This window comes from Bidens hawaiensis, unplaced genomic scaffold (assembly GCF_021521415.1).
Source record: "Bidens hawaiensis isolate Kalapana, Puna unplaced genomic scaffold, B.hawaiensis_p1.1 tig00049785_1, whole genome shotgun sequence".
NCBI lineage: Eukaryota > Viridiplantae > Streptophyta > Magnoliopsida > Asterales > Asteraceae > Bidens > Bidens hawaiensis.
The window spans coordinates 11087-20000 of record NW_027506122.1 but is presented as its reverse complement, the minus strand read 5'-3'; the positions used below and the strand labels follow the sequence as shown (position 1 = coordinate 20000).

At 35.9% G+C, this 8914-nt stretch overlaps 3 protein-coding genes across 3 annotated transcripts in view; all 3 read right to left on the bottom strand.

Annotated features, from left to right (window-relative positions):
- The window catches only part of LOC143616782 (uncharacterized), a 3689-nt gene extending 2824 nt beyond the window's left edge, over positions 1–865 (bottom strand). Inside the window, exons 1-2 of the mRNA XM_077089515.1 lie at positions 311–865; positions 4–106 (exon numbers count right to left, since the gene is read on the bottom strand). Of these exons, the coding sequence (XP_076945630.1) occupies positions 4–106; positions 311–851 (644 nt within the window). The 5' untranslated portion in view covers positions 852–865. The remainder of the gene's footprint in view (positions 1–3; positions 107–310) is intronic.
- Positions 866–1228: 363 nt separating this feature from the next.
- Positions 1229–4253, bottom strand: LOC143616785 (uncharacterized). Its single transcript, XM_077089517.1, has 7 exons — positions 3792–4253; positions 2838–2936; positions 2480–2657; positions 2118–2215; positions 1870–1931; positions 1417–1538; positions 1229–1339 (listed from the first exon to the last, which is right to left on the bottom strand). Exons 1-6 carry the CDS (start codon positions 4251–4253, stop codon positions 1421–1423), a joined length of 1017 nt encoding a protein of 338 aa, XP_076945632.1. The 3' UTR covers positions 1229–1339; positions 1417–1420.
- A 1629-nt stretch (positions 4254–5882) lies between these two features.
- On the bottom strand, positions 5883–8237 carry LOC143616781 (oxygen-evolving enhancer protein 2, chloroplastic-like). The gene is made up of 4 exons (XM_077089514.1): positions 7962–8237; positions 6834–7063; positions 6692–6742; positions 5883–6150 (listed from the first exon to the last, which is right to left on the bottom strand). Exons 1-4 carry the CDS (start codon positions 8200–8202, stop codon positions 5890–5892), a joined length of 783 nt encoding a protein of 260 aa, XP_076945629.1. The 5' UTR covers positions 8203–8237; the 3' UTR covers positions 5883–5889.
- Between the last annotated feature and the right edge of the window lie 677 nt (positions 8238–8914).

The window sequence follows — 8914 nt, the reverse complement described above, 5'->3', positions numbered from 1 at the left end:
TACTCGTTGAATTCGGTTATATTCAGAAAACCATCCCCGTCAGAGTCAGATGCGTTAAAATGCTCGTCTTTCCACCAACCCATATCATACCCAAATGAATTACTATCTAGTGACAATATAGCGAGTTGTAAGTGGAACATTCAAATATAGTAAAACATACAGACATTTGTATTACACAGCATTATGAAGATCAAAAGCATGCACCCCACACCTCCTGACTGACTCGTTTGATAAATATTATAATTTACATTGGTCAACAAGTCAATCCAATTACACTAAAAATCCAACAAAGTTTCCGTAACTACATTACCTGAATCACGAACCCAAGAGGGAGGCTGGTATTCAGCAAAAGAAACCAAACCATCATGGTTCTTATCATGCAACTCCATCTCCCTCTGACTCCGGTGCATCACTTCCTTCTGCGATTGCTCGAGGTTCCATTCAGTTAACTCATGTTCAGTCACAAACCCATCAGCAGGATCCACATCAATCCTGGGGAACAACAAGACCAACCTATGTGTAATGTTAAACTTATGTTCATCATTCAAGTAATCCTCAGCGCCAATGAAGTCTTCCCATTCGGGTTGTGATTCCAGTCCAGGAGCGAATTCAGGTTCCAATTGTTGTGATTTATAATGATGAGTTTTTTCCCAGAATTTGTCGTCTTGTTTACGTTGCATGTCGGCGACCAAAGGGTCGAATGAGAGGTGGTGATCGGCGGATGAATAATTGGAGCGGAGTTTGAGACGACGGTGGCGGCTGTGGGGGGATTTGTCTGGGGAATGGGAGATGAGGAGGAGGAAGAGGAGGAAAGCTACCGTTATGTATATGATCACGGACAGTTTGCCCATTTCATCCCTAAATCAATCAATCTCTCTGGGATTTTGGATGAATGAGATTATTTGGAAGATTGAAGACGAAACAAGAATCAAGATTTTCAACACAAACCCACCCATATGTGGATCTGTTTTGCAGATTTCGTATGGAAACCAAAATCAAATTATAATTATTATTGTTATTATTATTTTGCTAATCATAACAATATAATCTCTTATTTAAACAAATATAATTTAATTACTTTGGTTTAATTTGTAATCTTTTAACAAGGATAAAATATGTAGGTTCTAACTAAAAAATGTTATACATCAGTTTTTTCATAATGTAGGCCTCAAATACATTACATGGATTGACATCAGATATTTTAATATTATAACTTTATGAATGAAAAGAAAAATCAAGCAGAATTTAGCACAAATGCACTTTGATAATGAAATTATTACATTAAAACTTTGAGCCGCATAAAGGGTTATATCTCTCTCAAATCTTACAAAAGCCAAACCTAATTAAGAGCTTGAGCTTTCACCAATCCTCTGAATCTGAACCATCAACCATCTTTCTAGCGAACCCAAGCCAAACCTAATTAAGAGCTTGAGCTTTCACCCGAATCCTCTGAATCTGAGACATCAACCATCTTTTCTAGTGAACCCATATCACCAGCTTCTGCAACTGTATGCAACCGAAGCTTTTCAGCATCCTCACTGCCAAAATTCATTAACCAAACACCACTTGTTAGTTCCACGACCTATAATTGGGTCGATTTGGTCTTACCTCTTACAGGTCAAATGGGTAAAACTAAAAAGGATTGAACGGGCCAAAGTTGTCCAAATTATGTTTAAATACATAAAAACCTTTTAATCGCTTCATTAGAGAAAGTTTGATTACTTCTGTTTTGAAAGCGTATTCACTTTTTATAAAATTCAATAAAACAAATAAAAAAATGTTTAGCTCCGAGAGTTCAACCTGTGTTTCTGTGAAGATTCTGAATACGAAGGGTAAAAAAGTAATTTACTGTGAAAGAAAGATGCTTACTCTGCAGCACCAAATATTTCTTTCACTATCAAGGAACTGTCTTTTGCACAAAACTCAGGCAGCTGGTAACACAACATAAGTATGGATTAAAATAAGAATATAAATAAAGTGCATACTTATGCAATTATGTTCCATACAATATCAATCATATCATTTTCGACTTCTCGTCCTAATTTAATCACATTAACTAATGTACATTCTCTTTAAGACTTACACAAGTAGGAAAAAACACTTATTATTAATTTTACCTCTGAAAGATAATAAATCTTTCCAAAGAGAGCTTGAACAGCAAGCTTTCTCCTCAATCCCTTTTCAGAATACCCGGATGTATCCATGACAACTGGACCTGCAACATGGAAGAACCATTATGAGAAACCAATTATACACACATTTGAGTTAGTATACTCTTATTTGAGTTTTAGATAACACGTTTACCTTTTGTTAGACAAATTTGATAAATACACGTATACACTTTATAAGTTAAGCTTACATATGTTTACCTTTTCATTTCATGTGTAGTTTATTCGGCTACTTGTTAGAGATAATAAAAACTATGACTTGCATTGGATTATACTTTTTGTGTTTGCATAAAATATAAGCAGATCTGTACCATAATCTTTAACAATTCGCCTTGAAATTTCATTCAGAATTTCTGCAACTTGAAAATCATCCAACATTGTTGCCTTCCTGAGTTGAATCAATGCTGCAATCAGTTGTGGGTTGAATGGCTTTTCATTTAGGGAATATCGGATGTATTTACGCAAAATTTCTCCTGCGCTGAAGCCTGTCTGCATATGGAATAAAAATATCAAAAATTCATTCTCTTTACTGGACCTGATAAATAAAGAAACTAGAAAGCACACAAGGCCAGAAGCTATGAGCTGAAAAGTTAAAAGACAAAACTAATTTCTAATTATTTGGTAGAGGTATAAGAACAGTTGTGCACCAGGAAGTTAAATGTATATCACCTTCTGTGTCAGTCCCTTTAAAGTTTCTTGCTGTACTCCATTCCCTACTTTCTCAAGTAACTCGTCTATTGATCTGCATAGCTCTGCATTTTTACTGACCTGAATATATACATATTTTTAGTCGTCCAATCATGCATTAAGTAACATATAGGAAGTTATTGGCCAATTGATAAAATAACATAAAAGAAAAACATGCTTTAGCAGTGATATACTGATATATCTCAACACATTCTTACTTTCTAAGTGTTGTCAATACTCCTTTCACCTAATATATATGCAACAGTTTCTATTTTCGGTTAACAAGAAAAATGCAACATTTCCTTTTTCAAAAGGGTCCCTTTCCAAATTTACCTATTTGCCCACAACATGTATAACAGGAATAGGATATTGGTGAGATTAATAAAATCTTTCTCAATTCTGACTTGTTAAAAATATTTAAGTGCCTGATCATCAAAATCAACGGTTTCTTTAAACTATGTGCCAAGTCAAACCTAGTTTTTTAGGGGCACAGAGAGAAAGTGTTCTCTGTTTTCAGTGAGCATATAAGAAACAGATGGTATACAAAACTCATAGGTTACCACTAAAAGAGTAGCTTATGCAGGGATCAAGTTATAGTAAAATCACATCTGAATGTTCCCTACGAGACAGTTTATTTATCTTTTGAGAATATGCTGTTGATTATAATCTATGATCTACTATATTCTTTTGTAGGAATTAGGATAAAATAAAACATGCTTATATATCTATCACAAAAAGCAGGTCAAGCATATGATTCGGTGTTTGCAATTCTAATCAATCACATGTTACGAATTTAGTGCTATGCTAATGCCTCATTCTATTTTCATTTGTACTTCTTCAACTCATGCTTAAGTCAGTATAGTCTCTTTAATAGCTAACAGCTATTAAGATAATGCAAGAGGGTAAAACATTCATCACTTCAATCAACAGACTCACCAGCTTACGGCGGGCTTGTTTAGGCGAAGTAAGTTTCCGAACCGTCTTATAAACCGAAACGACAAACGAGACTCCAACATAAGCCAACGGAACCGCCAGAGCCCACGGAACCGACGATTTACCAACCCTAGGTCCAGGAACCGCCTGCACTACTGAGCCAGTAAACTCAACAACGTCCAAAGCCTTCTCCTGTATCCTCGGCATATCCTCTTCCACTTCCTCCACCTCATCCTCCTTCTTCGGTTCCCTAGGGTTTACACTACTCCTCGCGGCGGTGCACGAAACGAACCGAGCACGACGAGAGGAGGTTTCTGGAGTCAATTGAAGAGATAAGGAGTTGGATTGAATGATAGAGGTTGTGAATTTGGTGGTTAGTGAGTTTGATTGTGGATGTGGTGAATGACGGTCGGTTGAAGTGGTTGCGGCGGCACAGAAGGGGTGGTATCCGTAAGCGCTAGACATTATTATTATTATTATATCTTCTTTCTCCGGCGAGTATTTCCGGTGGCGACGGTTGGATACGGTGGCACTCTGCTGTACTGTAGTAAGAGTTGGGTTTGGGCATGGGCGTTAGTTACAAACATTGCGGCTTGGGCTTGAGGAAAAGCTAACATAGGCCCGTCACTCATTACTCTTCGGTCATCAGGTGTAGTTATGGTTGTAAAAATCCCGACTACGCGTCGATTAATTCTTGATTAATCACCACACTAATTAATTTTGGGCAAATTAGTCAATTAGTTATTCAATGGTCAAATCCGGGAAAATCATGATTAAACAGAGTTTGGTAACCTCTTAACGGTTATTAAGAAACTGCCTATCAATCAACCCCTAATCTGTGTTTTCTAGAAAGGGTCCAGTCAAAACAAGCAGTTTCTAGCATGTTTCAAGCCAATTTCCAGCCAAAATATGTACGTGTATTTATAAAACTGAAATTACATATAAAAATATGTCAATATATATAAACCCGATTAATTGTTGGTCACCATCCCATGGATCGACGAGCAACCACTACAACCTTGGGTGTAGTTGTTGATTTGTAAAAAATTAAGATACTCTGGTGCATTTCTAATGGTTTTAAAACTATATAATTTTATTACTTAAAAATATTAAAATATAAAAACAAAAAATGATGAATAGTAAATTATTTTATTATCCAGTGCCAAATAAGATAAAAAGGAGCTTGTATGGTTTGATTAATAAAATATGTATGCGTGTTTTGGGTGTATAGGCCTAGTATCATCTGCTATTATATATGATATATATGTTGCATATTCGTAACAGATGCCTGATTTCTTACATATAGAATATTCATTCAAGTTTTCAGTTTGGAAATGCTTGTTGGGTTTGTATTCGTTTTCCATCCTAGTGTAAAATGTGATTTGAGATGTCTATTTCACGGGGAGTATTAAATGAGATAATGAGAGGGTAAGTATAAACATTCAAAGAAGTTTTAAGAATTAAAATGTAAATGATTTTTTAGAATTTGTTCTTGTTTGCAGCCATTACTGGAAACAATTTTTTTTAATTGTTAATAAAAGATACATGACAAGTATTATATATACCTATTAAACTTGGTTTTTTTTATTGCATTAATGTAATTGAAAATAAACCAATCTGAATATACAAGTATATAACCATTTTCTCATTTTTATGTGTTTTGATGGACCATGTTCCCAAGCCTGTAAACCAAGAAGATAGGTTAGCTCCTTCAAATACACACTATATTGATTTTAAATAGCTTTCAACTAAACAAGTTCAAACACCCGTTAGAAAACTAAGTTCTAAATTCTTGTATACAAACCGAGAGGCATGCGAAGATAGATTGGAATCATATGATTATTATTTGCATATAACGTCATAACAAGGCTTTCGAAAGACAGCTCTCAAAATGTCACTACAACGGTAATAATCTAATATTCAAAATCACGTAAATAGCATAAGCAATGTCCTAATCAAAGTGACTTATGGACTAAATCCAAAAGGTCCTTATATTGATATAGTTTTAGACAATTTATCCACAATCACATTAACAAACACATACAAACACCTCAAAGAATTATACGATGACAAAATAAACGCCATACGACAAAGCTCAATCTTAAGCTACATTGAATGATGAAGTGCTGCCCTCAACATATTTCCTTGCTCCTTTAAACCATCTTTTGTCACCAGCTTGCGCCTTGCAAATGTAAAGTTTTCCATTTGACACAGCGGCGGTGATCAGCTGGTGTTTACCGCCCTCGTCTCCGTCAGCTGTCCTTGTTAGCACAGACAAAAAGTAGTACTTTTTCCCATTAACCTCCGGGGTAGAAACCTCCAATATATTTGCAGTTGCAACAGCATCTGGTTCGAATCCTCCCTAAACATACACACATAGGAACAAAAAGGGTTTTAAGGAATAAAATATTTGAAACAGTCGTTTTAAGTAGCATCAACGGGTGTAAACGAGCTAAGTCAAGCCTGAGCCTGGCTTATTTAACTTACTAACGCTCGAGCTCTGTTTACTTCAAGCTATATATGTTTCTAATGTTCTAGCTCGGCACATATATTATTTGTTTAGTTATATACAGTTATACATATAATTATAATTGCTATATGTAGGATAATATTTTTAGTTACTTTATTATAGATTTATATATAATAATTATAGTTATGTAAATATATATTTAACATATTAAATAAAATTCTTATGAATAATAAGCTTGATAAGCGAAGCCCATGCTCATATTTGTTTATTAAACGAGCTAATATTTAGGCTTAAGCTTGTGCTCGGAATCATTTAGGCTCGGCTCGGCTAAACTCAAGGTTTTAGCAGGACGATTTTAAATACTCGTAAGCGGTTTGACTCGTTTAATCCCTAATAATACCGTACATAAATGAAGCGAGGCGAAGATGGTTACCTCGGAGGAAGTTTTTCCAAAGTAAGCTTGCTTGCCAAGCAAGTAATCAACCTGAAAATGAAATATAATCCAATGGTGAACATTTTTTTTATTTTTTATTAAAATGGTTGGCTAAATTACCCTCCAAATTTAATATCAGTACCTTGGAGAGGAATTCCTCAGGAGTACCATAGTCAGTGATTGATTTCTTATCAGTAGGTGTTACCGTGACCGCAACATTGCTTGTGGTATCAAAGTTGTCTTCATATCTTAGCACCTGGCCAGGGTACTCCACCTCCTTGCTAGGGTTCCATTTCGCTGGAATCGCCAGCTTGAATCCCGGACCGTCGTACTGAGTGAACTCCGTTGACTTCTGCTTCCCGAACACATTGGCTGATCAATCAAATCACACAAAACTCATTATGCATCAGCATGTCCGTTTAAACCATCAAATTCAAGGTCAGAAAAAGTTTGCAACGTAATTAATAGAATATTGGAGGTAGCTTTATGTAAATATGAGTTATTATGCATCCTCACATCTTGTAACAAGGAAAAGGACCAGAACGTCCATTTGACCAGTTAAAGTAAACAAAATGTTTATTTGACCATGTTTTTCCTAAAATGTGCACCATCAATCTCGACACTGCACACTTTTTAATCATTACGTAACAAGATTCTCAACCAACAAGATTCTACCACGAATCAGAAAGCTTAGTTTAGAAAGAGAAAAAAATCGTTAGAGCCGATAAGGTTTTAGGCGCCCGATGAGATTTAGTTTAGTAATGAATGAGATTTATCTCGTAAGTCATAAACAAAATGTTCATATGACAAGCTTTTTCGCATAATGTGCACCCTCAATCTTGTCGACCGCACACATTTTAATCATTATCAAACAAGATTTTCAACCAACAAGATTATGCCAAGCGTCATAAAGTACAGTTCCTTTATAAAAAGAAATCGTCACACCAATGGGGCTTCGTAGGAGTCCAATGAAATTTAGTTTAGCGATGGACAAGATTTATCTTGTCTTCTAACGAGATTTTTTTTGACATCCGACTTGATTTTTTGGGATTCGTATGAGAATTTTTTGGTTGCCGACGAGATTTTTTTTTGCTTACTACAAGACTTTTTTGGATTCTTGTCCGCAAAGTCCCGGTCAAATAGGCATTTTCTTGACTTTGACGGTTTAAACGGACATTTTTATCATTTTTTCCTAATAGCAATTATCAATACAATATTCTAACAATTCTACCATCATTTACACACACTTAAGAGTTTAACCGAAACATACCGGCTTCACCATAGGCAGCATCCGCGGGAGACACCTTGGAGCCAACAGCAGCTGCTCCAATCAGAACAGTGAGAGCCAACCTACGAGAGATTGACTCATCAGCAACTGCAGCAGCTTCTTCACGTTTCTGTGATCGGCAGATGATGAGTTGACTGGGCTTGACCGGAGCCTGCATGCGAGGTGAAGATGAAGATGATAATGACGATGATGAGAGTGGATGGAAGAATGAGGTGGCAGCCATTGTAATTAATGTGGCGGTGAAGAGATTGAAGGTGTGATTGCTGAAGTGAAAGTGTTGAGGAATGAATTAAGAGAGACGGGTTGGTTGGTTGGTTAGAAATGGGATGAAGAAGATGAGATTAGTGATGGGGTTTTGGATAAGGGTTTCATGGTTTGATTGAATGCCAACTGGGCATTGATGATCTTCAACCTCACTCTCATTGGCAAGGTGGGGTACAAATGTGTTTTTCAAATTTACATATCATTATATTATTATCATCCATGAAAATTAGATATGCCAGAGGAAAAAATTACTAAAATAATTAACCTAAAATTTTTAAAATAGACATGTCTAATTTAACCTGCATTCATTCATTGAATTTTTGTCTAATAAACAAGTAATACATCAGGGAAGTCGGCTAAGAGGACTAAGCCACTTTATGGGCACGGAAATTTGTGAAAAGTAAAAAAACCCACTTTTAGCCTATAAAAATTCAACATGTTGTCAAAGACGGCCAAACTTAGTCTATATCTCCGGGTTTTTGGCTGTTATCCTTGACTCTTAGCCGACTCCATATATTTCTTCTTAGCCGGCTCCAACTCGGCTTGTAGGCTAAAGTTTCACTTAGCCGTCTTCTTTTTTACTTTTAGCCGCCAAAGTTTAAAATAATTACCTACCCAATTAAATACTTAGCCGGCTTTCATGTTTTTCCTTTTTATGAGTCTTCATTTAG

What these genes read in the sequence shown, in the direction of transcription:
- LOC143616781 (XM_077089514.1), bottom strand. Translation starts at nt 8,202, where the DNA reads ATGGCTGCCACCTCATTCTTCCATCCACTCTCATCATCGTCATTATCA. An exon ending in TGCTGCCTATGGTGAAGCCG is followed by an intron (nt 7,064 to 7,961) that starts GTATGTTTCGGT and finishes TTGATTGATCAG; the next exon opens with CCAATGTGTTCGGGAAGCAG. An exon ending in CTGAGGAATTCCTCTCCAAG is followed by an intron (nt 6,743 to 6,833) that starts GTACTGATATTA and finishes TTTCATTTTCAG; the next exon opens with GTTGATTACTTGCTTGGCAA.
- LOC143616785 (XM_077089517.1), bottom strand. Translation starts at nt 4,253, where the DNA reads ATGTCTAGCGCTTACGGATACCACCCCTTCTGTGCCGCCGCAACCACT. An exon ending in TAAAGGGACTGACACAGAAG is followed by an intron (nt 2,658 to 2,837) that starts GTGATATACATT and finishes TTCCATATGCAG; the next exon opens with ACAGGCTTCAGCGCAGGAGA. An exon ending in GCGAATTGTTAAAGATTATG is followed by an intron (nt 2,216 to 2,479) that starts GTACAGATCTGC and finishes TCCATGTTGCAG; the next exon opens with GTCCAGTTGTCATGGATACA.